The 22,075-nt window shown below is 40.3% G+C and overlaps 1 protein-coding gene across 1 annotated transcript in view; it reads right to left on the bottom strand.

Annotated features, from left to right (window-relative positions):
* Positions 1–22,075, bottom strand: part of ST8SIA1 (ST8 alpha-N-acetyl-neuraminide alpha-2,8-sialyltransferase 1) — a 182,409-nt gene that overhangs the window by 124,165 nt on the left and 36,169 nt on the right. The window contains exon 2 of the mRNA XM_030541406.1: positions 9,646–9,790. Coding sequence (XP_030397266.1) covers positions 9,646–9,790 — 145 coding nt within the window. The remainder of the gene's footprint in view (positions 1–9,645; positions 9,791–22,075) is intronic.

Below are 22,075 nucleotides of genomic sequence, written 5' to 3' on the forward strand. Positions count from 1 at the left end.
TCACTTGATCATTACCTGTTAGGTTCACTACCTCTGGGGCACCTGGCATTGGCCACTGTTGGTAGACATGATACTGGGCTAGATGGACCTTTGGTCTGACCCAGTGCAGCCGTTCTTACGTTCTTATCTCTAGCAAATATTTCTTGGCCTGTAGATTATTCACAGTCAATATTCAAAACTCAAGCATGTGTTTTGATTGGACATAGAAGTTGCATGGTAAGTTTTTGTTCCCTGATTGAACAGACATTCTGAGCATCATATTTATGGTGTGAAAACTTGTTTGGGGGAGTTTAACATTCTCTTTCTGCAAACTCTCTGTGAAAGTGGGCTTTTTTCCAGTCACTGGCCTCAAAGCAGACTACTTCTAATTCACTTTTGTCCCTTAGAGTTTTGAGTTATATCTCAGCTATTTCCTTGAGCTGAACCAAGTTTCCTTAATCTTTCAAAAAACTCTTGTCAGAGAGTAAAAAATATATTGCCAGTCTCCTTTCAGTCCAGTCAAACAGTAAAGAGCAGGAAATGCTAGCTACCCCTTACTACATACCGTTTCATCCCTAACAGAGGGTTCCTCAGTTCCTCCAGAATCTAACAAGCATTTTCTTGTCCCAAGTTTGGTTTGTGATGGATTAGGCCCTGGCTCTTACTGAAAGTGTCCTGCCCTTAAGGAGAGCCCCTTTCTTCTGAGAGACAAGTCTTATCTGCTGGAATATTCCTGAGTCCCTCTGATTTAACCCGTTATGGCAATCTGCATGCAGGGTTTATACTCTTCCTCATACTCTTGCAGTTAATGTCCACCTGGAGTTACCTCACAATCCTCTGCAGATATTACTAACTGAAATAACTTTGCATCAGTACCAAATTTCAACAGCTTTCTCCTAACTACCTTCTCTAAGGTATCAGAAATATTAAAGAAAACATATCCCAGTGCCAAAACCCCACCATTAACTTCTCCACTGCTCTGTTTCCTATAATTTTTATAACCTGATTTCCATCCATGACAACAGTTTCATCCCTTACCCTGTCACCACATGGGAGTTTATCAAAGGCTTTTTGAAAATCCCAGTGTATTATGTCTCTTGAGTCGCCATTATCTACTAACTTTTTCAAAGAAACAGGTTAGATATCTTCTGTGATGGAAAACCACTACAGAAGAGGACTACAGCTGTACCCTCCAGAAAATGCACTGGTGTGACCTGATCAAGTTATGCTAACATCCATCCTCACTGATAGTATGCATGTTACCTATTCTGTCTCAGATAACTCCTGTGTCTTCACATTAAAGTTCAGGCAAACAGCATGAAATCTTTAAAAGAACCCTGGACCAACCATAATAGAACATACCACTGGATGTGCAAAGATCAGCAGCTACATCACAGAAAGAAAACTACATTTTAAATGTACTTTTGTTTTCCTGGGGGTGGGAGGAAGCTGCATCCTCTCCCTTTGCACTGCAGAGATCCCACGTAACTAAGCTGTCTCAGAATGCACTGTCTTAGTATCATCGGTATACTCTGTGATCAGCTCTGGAGCAGGGAGTCTGCTTGCCAGTCAGTTTTTCACTCAACAGTCCATGGATTGCTTAAAACTTAATATTTTTACTTTCTATTCCTCAGAGGGCACCTTGGCAGCAATCTGGAGTACAGCACAGGGAATGTGCCTCAGTGCACAAAAGGAAGGCAAATGGTGGTGGATCAGGAGAGTGACCACAGGACCTGCTGTGGTCCTCTGTCCTGCCCAGAACAAACACACAGAGGGCCACTTCAGCTAATGGGCTGAAGTGTGGTAGCCTCAGAAGATCAGCTCTGCAACTGCTTGTTCTATGTGGGTCAGAATCCTGCCCATTCCTGCCCTCATCATCATCATCACAGAAGCCCAAACCCACTTATTAGGCTACAGACTTGGCCAAAAGTGAAAAAAGAAGATTAGGTTAACATTTTCAGAAGTGGTCACTGGAAAATTTTCGACCAGCTCTAGGGATGAGTTTGTCTACAGATATTACAGAAAAGCAAACATTCTACCAAGCTAGGTAATACAATAATTTTTATATCAATGGCCTGAGAGCATTTAAATTACATTTATATCAGTATCCACTACTGCTTAATTTTTATGCATTTTATTTTGTGTGCCTATGTACATTATATATGTATGTGTGTGTACATATAATCACTAAAAGTCAGTTTATTCTATTGCATCAAGTATGGCAAGTTCCCTAATTGGGCTGTGAGTTAGTTCCTGCTACAAACCAATGACTGGGTCATGATTTGAAGAGTGAAGTCTTTTGCAAGCCTGGAATGGCTTAGCACAGCAGACGGATGGTGATGGAGTGTTTTTATTCATCGTGGAGGAAATATTTCTAAGATTATATCAACATAGCTGTGGTCCTTTACATTCCTGCTATATCCACTGAGCATTTCAGAGTATTACCCATACTTTATAAAGTGGTTTTTAAGCTTCTGAACACTTCTGAAAGGAATATTCATATTAGCTCACTAGCAACTGGCAAGCAATTTTCATAATAGATGTCATTCTTCAAAGTAGGGGTTTGAAGTATTTAGCCCAAGGTTTTGCCTGAAATATGAAGCTAGATAAATACTTTATTTATGAATTCACTCTAAATAAACCTTCCTAGGCTTTTAAGACCAGTGGGGTTTCATCTATAAAGGTTTATGAAATTCCTCTGTGGCAAAATGCACAGGGATAGCAAACCAAGTTACAGATGTTGCCAGAGTTGTGAGTTTTGTTCCTCTACGTTTTCCTTTAGTTTTTCTTCCTCCTTTCACTTTATGGTATGTTTACTGAGTGAGACTATACTTATTAATCATCTGTAGACTTGAAAGATAGATATCAAATTTAGCCAGAAAAATTCCAAAGAAATATTTTTTGCCAGAAATTGCTGATTCATAAAAATGTTGCATAGAGATGATTTGATTTCAGCAGAATTCCAAAAGAACCAAGGTGGGGGTCCAATGGATCCCTGCCTGCCAGGGTTTCCATCAGCCTAGTTTCCTATTGGCTCACCTGCCTGAGTCCTCACTAACTTGGGCTTCCAGACTCCCAGCTCCTCAGCAGCTCATGTAGCCAGCTCTGGGGAGCTGGCAGCCCCAGTTCCCAAACTCACAGACACTTAGCAACCCAAGCTCCAAGGGCTTCCTGGGACCATGGTTCCAGGGCTGTCAACTAGGCAGACTGCCCCATTGGCAAGGCTCCATTCTCGTTGACAGAGAATTTTGAAATTTTAGGTTTTCATTCTAAATCGTAACGGAACCAAATTTGAAAATATCTAAGTCTTCCCCAAAAGGGAATTGCCTCTCTCTACCCAGCTCTGGTAGATATATGTTTAAAATCAATATGGCTATCTTTTTTTAAATGTTAAAAAAAAGAGTGATTGTGATTGCTACAAAATTAGCGTTTTTTTAAATGAAGAAAGCTGTGAAGATTCAGCACAGTTTAGAAGGCTTAACAATGCAAAATGGTTCACATTCAAGCTGCTCACACCATTACTGACAGAAGCAAGAATGTCTAAAACCAAGCTGATCTATCCAGGAATATATCGGTGCCTTGGAGAGAATCTCTAAAAATCAAACTGACATAGCCAGGAATGTATTGATGTCTTAATTTGAATCCATAGCAATTTACAATATCTCTGCACCAAAGAATGACAGAAGTCAATATAATAAACTGTCTCTCTAAAAAATACAATTTGTTTATTAATCCAGTAAAATATGTAGCAATCTTAGATCAATGTTACAAATTCTATGGGCATTCAGAAGTCAATACGTATTTTTCTTTTTTTCCCCCAACATATTTTCCAGACAAAAACAAAATAAGTCTTAACAAACAACAAACTAACAAAAAAAAAATCAATTCGAAGGAGCCTGTTAGGCGTTTTTCAAATCACATGGGGAGCTGTGCTTTGTATTTTGTAATTTAACAGTAGAGTCCCAGAAAAGAGAGTTGCCAAGAAGTGAATGACCGGTAAGTAGAAGTTGGCACTGAGGGTGAAATCCTGGCCCCCTTAAATCAATGGAAGTTTTGCCACTGATTTCAATAGAGTTAAGATTTCACTGTAAGTCTTTATGGGGAAAACTAACCATTTCTGATTATATTTACTAACTTCATCCTATTTCAAATACACGCATCCATTCTGGTTACAAATACAAAATTTATCAACAACAAAACTATAGACAGTATGATGAGGCCCAAGTCCCAAAATGAATTACCTTTCTGATACCCCCTAACCAAAACTCTCTCCTCACCCCATTCCATCAATCCATCCCTCTCCACCAGAAAACAAAAACAAAACAAAAAACAAACAAAACTGGCATAACAGAGAAGTTTTGTAGTGTGACTGTTAGTGTGTTAAGGCCAGATTCTGATACTGTGGATCAATTTTACTTAGGATGAATAGCTCCTTATTCCACAGGAAGTCCCATTAACTTCAGTGGAACTATTTGTGGAGCGAGGTGTTTACTAACTACGGTAAGTGACATACAGTTTGGCTCTTTGACTCTGTAGGATCAGCAGGGGAACCAGAATTCAATATGTATTTGCAGAATTCTTCAGCAAGTCCTGAGGTTGAAGGCCTCATACACTGATGGTGCCCTACCTCCAACAGAAATGAGGAGGTGGCCCCAAAAGGATCCCATGAAGAAAGTAATTGCACACAGAACGTCTTAGGACTAGGAGCAACTGGAGGAAAAGAGGCTTTCTGGGTGAAGTAGAGTAGAGTGTTCCTTTGGATATCTGAGTTGTCAAGCTAACATCTAAGAGAATCTGGAGGCACTGGTTGATGGCCAGCCTCTCACAAATGAAATCACAGGGTTCAACTCACAAACAACACAGGCTTCTATCCAGAAAAGTACTTACACATGTGTTTCAGTGTTAGGCCTGGTCTACACTATGAGTTTATGTCGCATTTAGCAGGGTTAAATCAAATTAACCCTGCACCCGTCCACACAATGAAGCCATTTACTTCGACATAAAAGGCTCTTAAAATCGATTTCTGTACTCCTCCCCAACAAGGGGATTAGCGCTGAAATTGATATCGCCAGTTCGAATTAGGGTTAGTGTGAATGCAATTTGATGGTATTAGCCTCTGGGAGCTACCCCACAGTACGCCATTATGACCGCTCTGGACAGCACTTTCAACTCAGATGCACTGGCCAGTTAGACAGGAAAAGCCCTGCAAACTTTTAAATTTCACTTCCTGCTTGCCCAGTGTGGAGAGCTGATCAGCACAGGTAACCATGCAGTCTGAAAGTCAAAAAAGAGCTCCAGCATGGACCATACAGGAGGTACTGGATCTGATCACTGTATGGGGAGATTATTCCATGCTAGCAGAGCTACATTCCAAAAGACGAAATGCCAAAACATTTGAAAAAATCTCAAAGGGCATGATGGAGAGAGGCCACAACAAGGACTCAACACAGTGCTGCGTGAAAGTTAAGGAGCTCAGACAAGCGTACCAGAAAGCCAAAGAAGCAAACGAACACTCCGGGGCAGAACTGCAGACATGCTGCTTCTACACTGAGCTGCATGCAATTCTAGGGGGGCTGCCACCACTACCTCACCCCGACCGTGGATTCTGAGAGGGGGAAATCTCAGTCATGTCTGAGGATTCTGTGGACAGGGAAGATGATGAGGAGGATGAGGACGACCTTGAGGAGAGGACACAGCACACCTTTCTCCCCAACAGCCAGGAGCTTTTTCTCATCATGACTGAAATACCCTCCCAACCCTCCCAAGGCAGTATCCCGGACCATGAAGCCGGAGAAGGGACCTCTGGTGAGTGTACCTTTGTATATATAATACATGGTTTAAAAGCAAGTGTTTTTTAATGATTAATTTGCCGTGAGGACTTGGGATGCATTTGCAGCCAGTACAGCTACTGGAAAAGTCTGTTAACATGTCTGGGGATGGAGCAGAAATCCTCCAGGGACATCTCCATGAGGCTCTCCTGGAGGTACAGCCTTTGCAGAAAGTTTCCGGAGAGAACCAGCCACACGGTGGCAAGAGGAGTAAAGCGATCATCCCAGAGAATTGGATGGGTGGGAGGTTACTTTGGTTTCTGCTGCTGCATGTTAACATGAAAACCACAGTACTCAATGGGCTTTGCTTGTTTGTATGGGAAAGGAGTATGCTGCTTTTATGAAGGTTGCAGAAGCCGAAAGACTATGGCTTACCATGGCTGCATGCAAGCAGAATTCTATTGCCCGGCCCTGTGCCTGTGATCTCTAACACCAAAGCCGCAGGCACTCAATATAAAAGATGCAAAAAGCGACCTTGTACCGAAATCACGTGCTATGAAATGTGAATAGTGTTGTTCACCGTGAAAGAGTATACCCATTGTTCTGTAAAATGTATCTTTTAAAATACTTCTCTCTCTTTTTTCCCTCCTGCAGCTGCAAATTTTTTAAGTCTCCCTCCTCCGTCCCGAAGGATACGGGTGTCCCTGTCAGATAAGACGGCGAAAAAAACGCATGCGTGATGAAATGTTCTGAGATCATGCAGTCAACCCGCAATGAAAGAGCTCATCTGAATGAGTGGAAGGACACAGTATCACAGTACAGGAAAGTGGCCAATGACCGTGAGAACAGGAGGGACGATTGAGATGAAAGGTGGTGGCAGGAAGATCAGAGGAGGCAGGATGCAATGCTGGGGCCACTGCAGGATCAAACGGACATGCTCCCGCATCTCGTGGAGCTTCAGGAATGGCAGCAGGATCAGAGAGTGCTTCTGCAGCTCCTGTTTAACTGCCCTCCCCCACCCCAAGTTCCACAGCCTCCTCACCCAGACGCCCAAGAACATGGAGGGGGGAGGCTCCGGGGACCCAACCACTCCACCCCAGTGGGCAGCCCAAGCTACAGAAGACTGGCATTCAACAAGTTTTGAAGTGGCCTTTTCCTTCACTCCTCCCCTCTTCCCACACCCCATTTGGGCTACCTTGTCAGTTATCTCCCTATTTTTATAATCAATTAATAAAGAATACATGGTTTTTAAATGATCATGACTTTATTTCCTTTGCAAGCAAGCTGTGTCTCCCGTTGCTCCGGGGAGGGGCGACTTATGACATGGCTTACAGGGAATTAAAATCAGCAAAGGGGATGGCTTTGCATCCAGGAGAAACACAAATAACTGTCACACAGAATGGCCCCCTCAAGGATTGAACTCAAAACCCTGGGTTTAGCAGGCCATTGATTTCACAGAGGAAGGGAGGGAGGAAGCAAATGAATACAAAACAAATCTGTCTTTTAATTTGATCCACTCCATCTATCTTTTACATCTTAGGCTGGCAGCAGACGGTGCAGTAGTACTGCTAGCCATTGTCATCTCCTGGGTGCTTGGCAGAAGATGGGAATGACCTGGCTGAGTCATTCCCATGTCAGCCCAGGTGCCCCGACTGACCTCACCGAGGTTGGCTAAAAGAGAACCCAGGAGTACGATGACAATGGCTATCAGGCGTAACGCACTGTCTGCTGCCAAAGGCAATGAGCTGCTGCTGTGTAGCAATGCAGTTCCAAATCTGCTAGCACCCAGCAGACATACGGTGACGGTCAGCTGTGCAGGCTCCATGCTTGCTGTGGTATGGCATCTGCACAGGTAACCCAGGAAAAAAGGCGTGAAATGATTGTCTGCCGTTGCTTTCACGGAGGGAGGGAGGGAGAGGGGGGCCTGACAACTGTACCCAGAACCACGTGCAACAATGTGTTTTGCCCTATCAGGCATTGGGATCTCAACCCAGAATTCCAATGGGCGGGGGAGACTGCGGGAACTATGGGATAGCTATGGGATAACTACCCACAGTGCCTTGGCACTATGGACGTACACCGCCAATTAATGTGCTTAGTGTGGACGCATGCACTCAACTTTATACAATCTATTGCCAAAAATCAAATTCTGTAAAATTGGAGTAATTCCATAGTGTAGACGTACCCTCAGTGACTTCAGTGGGATTACTCACATACATAAAATTAAGCACATTTAACTGTGCTGCTGGATCATGCTTAGCTCAGAAAATTCATAGAGCCCTAGCTCCAAATGTATCACTCTAATTGATCCAAAGGGGTTGTTAATCCTTTTTGTACCATTTAAAACAGAAAATTTACTCAGCAGTTTAGTAAATTCCTCCATCATTTGTCACCATATCAAAACGAGATCAATTAAAAAAAAATTTGACCATGGAACATTTTGGCACTTCAGTATTAATATTACTTAAGTGGAAAGAAAGATCTCTGGGGCTTCATTTACACTGGAACTCAATTTATCAATATACATTTTTCATAAGAGAATAAAAATCAATTGCCAAATTTTGTAATGCAGAAATCTAAGCTGCAGCTGCAAAACACAATATAAGTAAACCTATTATACTTGCAAACCCCATGTTTGTGCTTGTAAGCAGTTAGGTAGGTGCACAAATACCCAATTTGGAAGTGCAAGTGCCTGTTTTTTATGGCTCATTTATTTATTGTTGGGTTGTGTGTGCCCACCTGCTCCACTATCCTCTTCTGGAAACTGTGCTCCAATTGTCCTTAATAATAGCCTCTGGTGACAGTAGGCTAGTTGTTTATGGCCCAATCTTGCAGTCCGTACGACCTGAATGACAATTTTGCTTTCTTAGGGAATCCAGGATTGAGCTCTTGAAAATAAATAGCCAAAATACCTTTTTTTATATCTAAGTCGTGGACCATCTGCTATACTCAGTCAAACTGATCACAATCTAAAGTAACATCAAGTTCAGAATTTGGAAGAATTGAGGTGTTACTCCAGACTTAGATCCATGTAACTGAGATCAGAATCTAGCCCATCAAACATATTTTTGGGTCTTTTCATTTAAATGCTATGGACTAAACTCATCAATAATGTAAATAGGCGAAATTCCAGTGACTTTAACGGGACTGCTCCTGTTAACACCAGCTGTGAATTTGGGTCTAAATATTATAGGCCAGAAGCAGTCCTTTTAGAGGATGAGGGGAACAACAGTCTTAAGCCAAAAGTATTGGCAAATCTCTGCATGCTGTATAAGCAAGGAGAACTTTACGATTCTTCACTGTATATTTTGTAGTATTGCCAACTCCTGTTATTTTATCACTAGTCTTGACATATTTGAAGTTTTATTTAAAGCTCTAGCTTCTGGAAATGTGAGAATTTAAGCCTTTATTTATTTAATGTAAGTTCCTAGCCCTCGTGGTTAAATAGAAAAGGTTGAAAATATAACCTGAATGCTCCCTGAAGGCTCAAAACCCAATAGGAAAATAAAAGGATCTGAAACATTTATTTTTTAAAATATCATAATTGTTATGTTAATCTCATGATCATTTGGGTCCTGACTCATGATTTGTAAACTTTTGGGGTGGGCAATACTGAGAAGTGGTCACAGGAGGAATTCAAACGATAGATACCCCCTGACACTTGAAACTATGGCTAATCTTCCTGCTGTATATCCATTTGGGGGTGGGGGTGGGAGACAGAGATTTGCAATGCCTCCGGCTAAATAAAGGATTATGAGAAAACATTTATCATGAAGAAGTGAAGCTACAGATTACTCCTTACAACTAGCCTTTCAGCCAGCCTGATTTAACATATACAGTTTGATTGTCTGGAGAAGAAATAGAGGGCTAAAATGAAAAGAACATGATAGTTACTGACCTGTGGGAAAAGGGAGTAAGTTGCATTGTCAATAGTGACAGAATGTAAAAATTCCCCATCAAACCAGAGGTTCTTTCCCAGCGGAGAGTTCTGTTTTGTCATAGCAAAGAGCTGACCAGGGTCACAACAGTCTTCCAGCTGTTTCCTAATAAAGAGAAAAAGGAAGAAATGTATTAATTAGGGCTCAGTTATGGAAATCTCATAGAGAGGCTTCCCATCTTTACTTGAATCTCCACCCAGCTGAGACTATGTAGATACTGTTAAGTCAAGTTTCTACATAGTAATAAAGAGCCAAACAGCAGATTTCTAATCTGAATATTGGTATGATAAATTTCATAGAATATCAGGGTTGGAAGGGACCTCAGAAGATCATCTAGTCCATTGTTTTACTTCTTTTTTTTAATAAAAATGGGAACAGTTTTTAGCAAAAAATATGCCCATTTTCAACTAGTTCTAACTAGTAAACATAAAAACCACAGATCTCTAGTACCCTTTTAAGAGTCACACGCGTGGAAATTAAAGAAGTAGTTTTTAAAACTATAATTTAATTACATAAACAATAAAACATTGTATTTAACCTTTATTACCAGGCCTATAAAAACCTCACAACTGAATACTCCCAAACTTTGGGAAAGTTGAGACCCAATTCCTAATTTATCAGTTCAGGTTTATTTCTAGTTACTATAAATCCTTGTGCTACTTTCACAGCTCCTGCAACCTGATTGAACTCCAACTTGGATAATTGCATTCTGCTATATTATATATGCCATGTAGTTTTAATGGGATCGGGCATTCTCTTTTTCTATCCTATAAATTGTTGTATCACTGTGCACTATTAAACAAATGTTGTGTTCCACCCAAGAGGCAGCTGGGTTTTTATGAAAGGATAAGGTTTCCTACGTACGGTATATGGGCCCAATTCTGAAAGTGCCATAAAGAGTAATCCTTACTGATAGGATTGGAAGATTACTCCCATGAGGCAGGCTCTCCAGTATTGGTGCCACAGTTTGCAATACTGTTGTTGGGCACTTTGAGCAGAACCGATGTCACAAAATTGCACATCAGAGCAGGATCTGCTGGCGTGGGCTTCTCTGCATTGAAGCAGACAGGCAGAGAACTCTAATTTCTGTTCTAATTAGATTGTAAAGTCTTCGGGGTAGAGACTTTCTCTTAGAGGAACTAGCACAACGAGACCCAATCTCAGTTGAGACCTTTAAGAGCTACTATATTACAAAAAATAATAGGCCAGAGCCTGCAGTTCTCATCTTCAGTGGAAATCTGGCCTGAGTGCCAACTGCAATTAGAATAGATATATTCATCAGTGAAAACCAGCTATGAAATGTTTTCTACTCATTGGCCAGATCCTCAGCCAGTGTAAACTGGTGTAGTTCCATTGCCTTCAATGGAGCTACACTGATTTATACCAGCTGAGAAGCTGGCCTTCATAGACATTTTTCCTCACCATTTGAATATAGTCATGTATATAAAGTAGTTTCTGTAGGACTCATCTTCCCAAAAGAACTGCTGTTGTTGTGTATCTTGTTAGAACTGGAAGACCGGAAAAATGCTAGCTATGTTGCATATGTTATTAAAGTCTTCCGTTCTTATTAACTTGTTCGGTACACAAGAAATTACCCATCCCTCTGCCAACACCGTGTCTTGACTACAACTAAGCATTGTGTTGTAACAAAATGTTTTTAGAGAAACAAAAGTTACAAGCAACCTTATGCGTAAAATGAAACCCTACTGGCAACAGCTTATATGAAAATCCTGCATCTGATAGGGGAAAAAATCCTTTTCCACAGAGTCTAGAGCCTGAAGTTTTGGTTTACAGTGAGTTTTCTGAACCTTTTGTTTCTGTTTCGGTTTACACCGGCTTGAACCCAAAGCAAAACTCAGAAAGTTGAAATGAATCTAAAACTCAGAAAAAAATAAATGTAAAATTAAAATATTTTCCAAGGTTGTAAGTCAAAACCATAAATCCCTTCCATGCATTAAGATGATCGGTGGCCACAACTGAGGCCAAGGTATGGGTGGGCTTTTGGGCTTCAACAGGAAAGGATTATTAAGCTCTTCTTGAACAGCACCACCTAATCACGTCCATCTAATCATTACACAAACATGGAAGTGCAGACATCCTGGTAGGCTTTCTGACTACCTTAGGTAACTGAATATCGAATGGGGGACTGTTGGGATGGTGCTGGATTGATGTGGCCATACTGAATGATTGGTGAGAACATGGCTTGACATGACTGAACTGCAAAAGAGGATTCTGGGAGCAGAATCCTTCTCGTAGCATCAGACAGATGGCAGAGATGAGACTGACTGGCTCCATGCTGTGTGTGTCATCAATACTGGTCTTTGAGTCAGCAAATATGTCCACTTGAAAGCAAACAACATATGTGAATATCCTGAGTGGAGCATGGGCTGACCCATCATGCAGGGGGCTGAAGAGAATAATTGATAAGGGAGTGAATGTGGGGTAATGTTCAATTGGCACCACTCTGCAGTCTCCTCCTAAAGTATTAATTTGGTAAAAATCATAACCACATGTCCACTGGGCATGCTTTTAAGACATTTTCTCCTCAAAGGAGTCACAAATATAAAAATCAAGCAAATTATATTATTGTTGGGAGAATTCCTTAACTGATGCTTGAAAACGCTGCTAGACAGAGGAGCCAAAACTCTGCTCCATGGGCTCAAGTAGGACTGTGATCAGAGGGGTTTCCAGGCAACCTCTGAAGACTTTGCTAACTGCTTTAAGTGATTTGATGGCAAGGACTAGATCACAGTCAATGCTGCAGCCAGGAGTTAAGGCTGTGGGAACAGGTACAGATGATCTGTCGGTGAGTTCTTATGGCTTGTTATCCCCGGAATTGGCTCAGATGAAATTGGCAGCTCTCTTTCAGGATGGCTCCACATTTCAGTAACAATGCCTCGCCATTAGCAACCCCTGTCCACAAAGGTAAATGTTAGTAGCCAAATTACAGCCCCACATAACTGGTAAATCTTATGTGGAAGAGGGGACAGAAGGAAACATATCATGGTTCCTTACATTAATTAATATAGGAGCAAAGGCAACTTTAAATATTAAAACACCTGCAGTGGGCAGTAGATCAAACTACATTTTAAATAAATACAGTGGTCTGTAACAGCATAACTGAAAAAGCTATATTAAAGTAGATACAGTACGACTGGAAAAGTGAATGATTAATTTGCAGAAAGGCTGGTTGTGAAGAAAGAGACTGTAAATAACCAGGTGTTTCAGAAGAATTAAAAAAGTGAACCTGGAAAGCTATGGCAGCTGTGGCACTGCCAGACAATAAGTGAATAGGGAAATGTCTCATGATTTGGGCTAGAAAGAAAAGGCAGTGGTAAAGATAGTGAAAAAAATGTGTAAAGCAGCTCCTTAGTGTTCCTATCCAGCAGAAGTTGTTCCCCACATTTAAAAACCCTGTTGCAGGATCTAAAAGCACAAGGGGTAGTAGTAAAGTGTCAAAGCCCCTGCAATGCTGCAATCTGGCTTGTACAGAAACCATATGGCAGATGACATGCCATGATTATATTATAAAAATATAATTGCAAATCTACCCTTGTTGTAGCCAAACTTCCAACTATAATGGCCAGAGCAATGGCCAAGGCTAAATGGTTCTCTGTACTGAATTTCTTATTTGTTAATTGTTTCCTTGTTATGTTATTAACTTCTTTGAATTAATAACAGGCTAAATTATAAGAATTCCTGAGTTCCTGTTAACAACAAAGAAACAAATTAGAGGACTAGGCCAAAAGAAACCTGATGAGGTTCAACAAGGACAAGTGCAGAGTCCTGCTCTTAGGACAGAAGAATCCCATTCGCTGTTACAGACTAGGGACTGAATGGCTAGGCAGCAGTTCTGCAGAAAAGGACCTAGGGGTTACATTGGACGAGAAACTGGATATGAGTCAACAGTGTGCCCTTGTTGCTAGAAGGCTAATGGCATTTTGGGCTGTAAAAGTAGGGGCATTGCCAGCAGATCGAGGGATGTGATAATTCCCCTCTATTCGACATTGGTGATGCCTCATCTGGAGTACTGTGTCCAGTTTTGGGCCCCACACTACAAGAAGGAGGTGAAAAAATTGGAAAGAGTCCAGCAGAGGGCAACAAAAATGATTAGGGGGCTGGAGCACATGACTTATGAGGAGAGGCTGAGGGAACTGGGATTGTTTAGTCTGCAGAAGAGAAGAATGAGGGAGGATTTGACAGCTGCTTTCAACTACCTGAAAGGGGGTTCCAAAGAGGATGGATCTAGACTGTTCTCAGTGGTAACTGATGACCGAACAAGGAATAATGGTCTCAAGTTGCAGTGGGGGAGGTTTAGGTTGGATATTAGGAAAAACTTTTTCACTAGGAGAGTGGTGAAGCACTGGAATGGGTTACCTAGGGAGGTGATGGAATCACCTACCTTAGAGGTTTTTAAGGCCTAGCTTGACAGATCCCTGTCTGGGATGATTTAGTTGGGAATTGGTCCTGCTTTGAGCAGGGGGTTGGACTAGATGATCTCCTGAGGTCTCTTCCAACCCTGATATTCTATGATTCTATGATTCTAAATGCCTGAGCAGGTACAGAGGAAGATCTGGGAAGCAAACTTGGTGCAAACATTGGAAAACATGTGGACAGAGAAATCAACATGAACAAAAGGAAGAGCCAAAGGAATAATTAAAATATCGATGAAAAATAGAAAACATAGTAATGCTTAAAATTGGTAAACAAAGGCAAAATAATCCCTATATCAAGGAAATGCTTTCCAGTTAACAGATAAGTATATGGCCAGTCCTGCGGCAGTTTTAGTAACCACTCCAGATAGAGACATGTAAAACATTCTGATCAAATCCAATTATACTTGCCAGGGGATTAAATATAACAATTTTCAGAAATGAATGCACAGTATGTACTGGCCTATAAGGTCGGGTCAGAGGCCTTGTATATTTTGTTTTTGTTTTGGTTGCTTATGTTTTTGCAGGTTAATCTATAAATTTATGGAAGCAAGAAATATGCTTTGAAATTTGCTATGGCTTGTTAGCAATGTGATTACTAGACCTGTCTGTGCTACAGGATTTCAGCTGAAGAATAAGCCAGAAGATTGTTAAATTACTCAAATTTCAATACAATGAGCACCCTTCTTAGGGGCATAAGCATAAAAACATGCTGGGTCAAACTAAAGGTCCATCTAGCCCAGAGTCCTGTCTTTTACCAATGACCAATGCCAAGTGTTTCAGAGAAAATCAACAGAACAGGCAATGATCAAGTAATCATTGCAGCCCATTCCCAGCTTCTGGCAAACAAAGGCCAGGGACACCATCCCTGCCCATCTTGGTTAATAGCCTTTATGAGTTTCTCTCTTTCTTTTACAACAAAAAAACACCTTGCATAGTCTTGGCCTTGACAACATTTTCTGACAAGAAGTTCCACAGGTTAATTTTCCTGTGTTTATTTCCTTTTGTTTATTTTAAACCTGCTGCTTAGCAATCGTAATTGGTAACCCCTAGTTCTTTTGTTATATAGAAAAAGAAGTAAATTACACTTTCTTATTTACTTTCTCAACAACAGTCACAATTTCATAGACCTCTATTGTATTCCCCCTTTAGTTATCTCTTTTCCAAGTTAGAAAGTCCTAGTCTTGTTAATCTTTTCTTAGACAAAGTTGTTCCAGATCCCAAGTTTTGGACTTGACTATCTTGAAATTTTGTGTCATCTGCAAATTTTTGCCACTTTATTGTTTGCCTTTTTAATACTTAGGTCATTTGACAGTATTACCTTTCTCCTGTACAGACCCCTGGAAATGCTACTGTTTACCTCCCTTCATTCTAAAAACTAACCAGTTATTCTTGCCTTTTGTCCCTTATCTTTTAACCAGTTATTGATCCATAAAGAACTTTCTTTCTTATCCTATAACAGCTCACCTTGCCTAAAAACCTTCAGTAAGGGTTCAGAGACTTTCTGAAGATCTGAATACACTATATTCACTAAATCACCTTGTCTATATCCTTGTTAATCCTCTCAAAGAATTCTAGTAAGCTAATCTTTAACTGTAAAAGAGAAATGCAAAATTCGTTAGTTCTTCTATATTGTCTTTATTTCTTCTTCGGCATTCCAAGGTGCTAAGGAGACCTTAATTACCCAGTGACCTCACTGGTTGTGTAGCAGGCTTCTTGTTTTTGATATACTATCAGTATAGAAAAATCTCAAAATCTGAAAGCAGCCTCCAGGTTTACTTCTCTGAAGACAAGAAAGTTTTGGTTTTTTAAAATAAAATAAAAAGCTTTTGGAAAGTCTAAATTCCAGTATTGGGACAGATAACAGTGCAGATTTATTCAAAGTCCTAGCCAAAGTAAACCTTATTGTGGGCAATAACTTGAAGCTAACCTCTGTAAAATGTCCTGTACAAAAGTCATGTTAAAGTTGTTTCCCTGATAATGTTTACTCTAGCAGCATTTAAAACAAAAAGGCTAAAAGAAAGCAAAGTAAAAGGGAATTAAAAAAAATTCTATCCAGGTAACTGATTTTCCAGTACAAAAGCTGTCCACAACCCAATAAAGGAATATCAAGTTGCTAAACCCGGTAAAGGGGATGATAAGAAGGAAGAATGTGGAAGATGGGGAAATCTGGCACTCTATGGTAACAGAATCTGTCATTCCCTTTGAGGCCATAAAAGACACTCAGGGAATATGGACATTCCATGTACCAAATAAGGCATGTATTTCTGCTTGGTACAGGGATTAACATCCAAGATATTAACAAACGGGTGGCAAGAAGCTTCAGGAAAACATGCTTTAGTTAGTAGTTAGGAGGGAATATAATCCAGCTAACCAAAGGTGGTTAGGGATCTCAAGTGTAAGAAATGTGGCATATGCATTGAGGGCCAATGTATCCCAAGCAATTAATACCAAAACTGGGGAATTGTGAGACCCACATACTCCACATTAAAAAAACCCCTCAGACACGCCAACATCGTCGTATAAAAGCACCCCAAAAAAACATAATTGAGGGGGCTTGGGTTTAAAAATAAAACTAAAATTTCAGTCATAAATATAGAATCAACTGTAAAATTGTATAACATCACTGAGAATATAAAAATGTGTCAATAAAGATGTAATTGGTGCACATAGAACACATTTTTACAGGGGTATGGTAATAAATCTGTATTTAAAGTGTCCAGACAAAAGTACCCTAACATAAATGTGCTTTAAGATGCCATACCTCATATGGTGACAATATGTAGTATATGGAAGGATAATCATAGGTTAATGTAACCTAATCAACACAAAAACATCACAATGTTCCTAAACACATAAATTGGTTAATTCAAAATTGTAATCATAGTGTACACACACACACACACACACACACACACACCAGGAATCTAAATTTAGATTCCTGTAATCTTAGTCCCTGAGGAGTGAATAATCAATAGTCTGTCACAGAGTCACCAGGCTAATGCTCTAAAACTGATCTCTAAAAAGCCAGTCAAAACCTGGTGAGGCATGCCTCTCCTCACACTGCTGCCGGAGCAAAAAAAGCCTAAGTGGTCTTGGCCTTCCTATGTCTGACCTCAGTGAGCATCCCTGCAGTGAGTCCACCTGGACATGGCTCCTGGGGAAGGCAAAGGGCCCTGTAACTTTCCGCCAACATAGTAAATTAACAGGTACACAGTGTGGAACGGACTTGTTGGCATGGGAATCAGTAACTTTTAGCCAAATCCATCTTGGACTCCCCGCCTCTCTCCCAATCACAGACTGCTCAGCTTCTAGCAACCGGACCTCCAGCACACTCATTGCTCCTCCTCCTGGTCTTTGGCCCATTTCCCAGGCAAAGTGGCACCTGGTCACATCCCCTCGTGTAGGTTTTAGGTTATGAGGGACACCTTCTATAGCTTATGTGCAAGCAACTTGAGTAGCCTTACCTGCCCTCAAGGGTCTTAGCAAGTCACATGCCCTTGTTCCTACCACCTATGCATTGGTGCAACTGGAAAACTAAGAAACCACACAGTATTTATGCAAAACAGTCAAAACTCACATAGACTCACTTACAACAAAAAATGTACCAGTAATATATGCCAGCACCTGAAAAATAAAACAGGGTACTATGGAATAGTACCAGAAGGAAAAGGATTATGGTAAATACGCAAAGAGAAATTATACAAATTGGGATATGAAAATACAAACTAATCAAGGCACACTAGACCAAATAAAATGGTCAACTAGACTGATAATATCTATAAAAGGTATGCTTGCTTGAAAATATAACATTGTTTTAAAAGCTGTAGGAAAAATAAGATCTCAAATGTGTGCTTGGTATAATGAGGTATGTCAAGTAACAGCATAAAATGGAGTTAAATGGGCAATTTTATTTTAAATTTCTGAAACTGCAGCATTATTCCTTGTATGCTTCTGTTTTGAATACCAAATGTGTAAGCAATATAAGAAAAAACAAGCTTTATGGAAAACTTGTAAGACTGAGCTGTTGGATTATGCTACTAAAAATTATAAAAATAATGCTTTAAGTTTTATAAAAACCAGAAAAGGAAATACACGATCTAATAGCGTACAAATTGTGGGTACGATTAATGAGATATTACAATTTTCTCGAGGGAATCCAAGACAGGCCAGAGGGCTGAGGAGACCAGACCTGGAGAGAAGAAGTCATCCACAGAATTTGGTAACCACCTTCTCTGTTTGCCAAGCAGGAACTGTGTGAGGCTAGCACAGGGCCTGTTTGTGTGTTTGTGAAAGAGAGGGTCACTAAGAGGGATATATAGCTCTTACTGTATAATTCTTTAATGTGTAACATGGGAGTTGTGTGCTTAATGTAACCCTTGACCACTGTGTAATTCCTTCTCAAATAAACTGCATTGTATGCAAGTTAATTACTGTGGACCTTTTTCACTGGTATGACAGTAATCTGCTCTCCTGAGAGCCATTAAAGATCTATTCAGGGGTGGTAGCCCCCTGGTGCCAACAGGACTCACTCAAAAGGACCCCAGCAAAAGTCTAAACCAATAATGGCATAGGCACAATTAAACAAAGTATCTTACTCTCCTGACTTTGAGTGCTCTAATGTGTTTCTGTAAGGCCACAACTCTGCTAGAGTATCAGAGGGTAGCTGTGTTAGTCTGGATCAGTAAAAGCAGCAAAGAATCCTGTGGCACCTTATAGACTAACAGACGTTTTGGAGCTCCAACTCTGCTAGAATCAGTCAATACAACATGAATTTATGGTGAAAGACAATATGGTGCCCAACAGGCTTATTTTTAGTATTCAAGTGCCAGAAATCAATCCAATTCAATGGTTTATGGATTTGGGACTGATCTGAGTTGAGAACTACAAGGGTTTCAGACACCTCTTCTAGGTTTTGTATCCTTGGTCCCCAACATGAAAGCCCTTCTTTCTCCAATAAGAAGTAAACACTACCACCCAAATTCTTTAGCAAAAAGAACTAACCCGAAAATTAACCCCACTCTGGCAGCCACCCAAGTTGGAGGTATTCCAACAATATAGCACACAATCACCTCTCCTACAAGCCAGAAGGAATCATTTTGATCACCTTCTCTGAGAAGCTGCATAACACGGCCATAAGATTTCCCTGAATTAATTCCTGTTTGAGCTAGAGCATATCTTTTAGAAAAAAAATCCAATCTTGATTTAAAAGATTGCAAGCAATGGAGAATTCACCACAAACTTGGTAAATTGTTCCAATGGTTAATTATTCTGTTAAAAATTTAAACCTTATTTCCAAACTGAATTTGTCTAGCTTCATCTTCTAGCCATTAGAGGCCTTATGCCTTTCTCTGTGAGACTGAAGAGATTTCTCTATGCTGCACTATTCTGGGACTGACTTAGCTAACTTTGATTAGCTTCTTAAGATTTTGGAAATACTATATATGATAGAACAACAATGTTTCTTTCTCAGAAATGTTCAATGTATCACAAAGTTTTTTAAAAAGCCAATTTAGTGCTCCAAATTTCTGCAGGCTGAAGTCTTCCATTCATACACAGAAAATGTACAGCATTGGAAGCATCAATATGAGTTTGCCAACAAAACCCCACCCATATATGCCTCATCTCTGATCTAGAGGGGACTCTCCTCAAGATGAAATAGTTATAATCCTTGGCTTTTGGCCCTTCAGATAACTCCCAATTGTTTTATCTATGGCATAGACTTAGAAACTTGTCTATACCTTGAATTACTGTACTGCAAAACCAGGTGTGAATCTGCAGTGCACAAGCTTGCCATGTGTGAATATTGCCACAGCCAAGTCATACTCCAGGACTTTCAAACTTCACAGCAGTTGTCATGAACATACAACTAAGGGTAGCATAAAATCCCTCCTTTACCTGTAAAGGGTTAAGAAGCTCAGATAACCTGGTTGGCACCTGACCAAAAGGATCAATAAGGGGAGAAGATATTTTCAAATCTGGGGAGGAAGGTTTTTGTTTTGTGCTCTGCGAGTTGTTATCTCTGAGACAAAGAGAGAGACTGAGCAAGTAATCCAGCTCCTACTGAAATGATACATCTAATATCACTGAAATAGTAAGTAATAGCAAGGAAATGTGTTAGATTATCTTTTGTTTTATTTTGTGAATTTTCCCTATGCTAAGAGGGAGATTTATTCCTGGTTTCTTTCCGTAACTTGAAAGTTTTGCCTAGAGGGGAATCCTCTGTGTTTTAAATCTTATTACCCTGTAACATTACCTTCCATCCTGATTTTACAGAGGTGCTTCTTTTACTTTTTTCTTTATAATAAAGTTCTGTTTTTAAGGGTCAGGTCTGTGCTCACCTTGGTTACCTATTTGGTTGGTGCGTTATTCTCAAGCCTCCCCAGGAAAGGGAGTGAAGGGGTTTGGGGGGATATTTTGAGGAAACAGGAACTCCAAGTGGTCCTTTTCCTGAATCTTTGTCTAACTCACTTGGTGGTGGCAGCGATACCATTCCAGGTCAAGGAATTTGTGCCTTGGGGAAATTTTTAACTTAAGATGGTGGAATATAAGCTTAGAGAATCTTTCATGCAGTCCTCACATCTGTACCCCAGAGTTCAGAGTGGGGAGGGAACCCTGACAGCAGTGTTCACATAGAATGTTACTGTACAGCAAGTCAGCACACTATAGATTGCTGGCTTGCCACACGGTAATTCAATGGGTAGCCAAGCCCTGAGTTTCTTGGGAGCTGTGGGAGGAGGGGGGAGAAGGATGTTTAAACTTAAATTTCTCATACCATAATAAAAGAGCTGGATTTATTTCAGTGATGATGCTCTCTCGCTGTGATCAAAGTTCTCTTTATTAAAAAAAAAAGTAAATTAAGGGACAAATTTCCCACCTATGTAAATAGATGAAACTTCATTGGCTTAAACAGAGTTGCACCTACTTACACTACTGATGAATTTGAATTAATCTCACAGGTGCAACAGAGAGAGAATTTCTAGACACTAAAATTGTACAAGTCCAGCTGAGGCTACAGTTTGCCATACAGTATCTGCTTTATTATTAATAAAGATGCATGAGCCACAAAGAACTCAGCTTGTGTCTCTGACCCTATGCTAAATTTGCAGAGCAAGCAATTACTAATCTCCTTTCCTACCAACCTTTTTAGTTCTGAACTGAGCAAGTTTGTTCTGGAAGCCACTGAAAGAATAAATACGGAACCCACGGTGTAATAATTAGACTCACTTTTCAGAACAGAATCACACTCTAATATATTTTGATTTTGATGTAGTTTATCCCTACAAGTCTGTTTTAAACTGCTGTGTACGAAATGTGCTTATGAGCTTTTGAAGTATGAATTACAATGCATGAATGCTAATACAATTCATTACTAGGCTAGATAAAGCTTTTCCAAAATTGTTATGTCAGAGAGATGAAGGACCATATACTTCCTTCAGAAGAAAAAATCACAGTAATGTTTAGTCATAGCTCAAGAACCCTATGGTAGCACCATTTTAAGCCTTGATTTTCCAGTGAAATCCACTAGAATGGAGCTATATATGCAGGTGGAGTCCCACTGAAGTCAATGGAACTTTATGTAGATTCAGGGATATATGCTAATAGAGCCTGATAAAGGACCTAAAGCTTAACTTGCAGCAGTTAGGGCCATGATGCACACAAGGTAGATCTGAGAAATCCATTTCTCTCTGCAATAAAGGAGAAATAGGGCTTCACCAGATATTTCTATATTTCAAATAAAAGACCTCTGCAAGCATCTTACAGCATATCACTGATGACCTCAAGAGCTCTCAGGCTCTGATACAAAGCCCATTGAAGTCAACAGGAGTCTTTCCACTGCCTTCAACTGGTTTTAGATCAGGCCCCTGAAGAGAACAGGGACTGACCAAAAGGAGGTGGTTTTGTATCCAGCATCACTATCACGGACTTTAGCATCTTGAAATCTGTGAAAACTCAG

The sequence above is a fragment of the Gopherus evgoodei genome, chromosome 1 (genome assembly GCF_007399415.2).
Source record: "Gopherus evgoodei ecotype Sinaloan lineage chromosome 1, rGopEvg1_v1.p, whole genome shotgun sequence".
In the NCBI taxonomy this organism is placed as follows: Eukaryota; Metazoa; Chordata; order Testudines; family Testudinidae; genus Gopherus; species Gopherus evgoodei.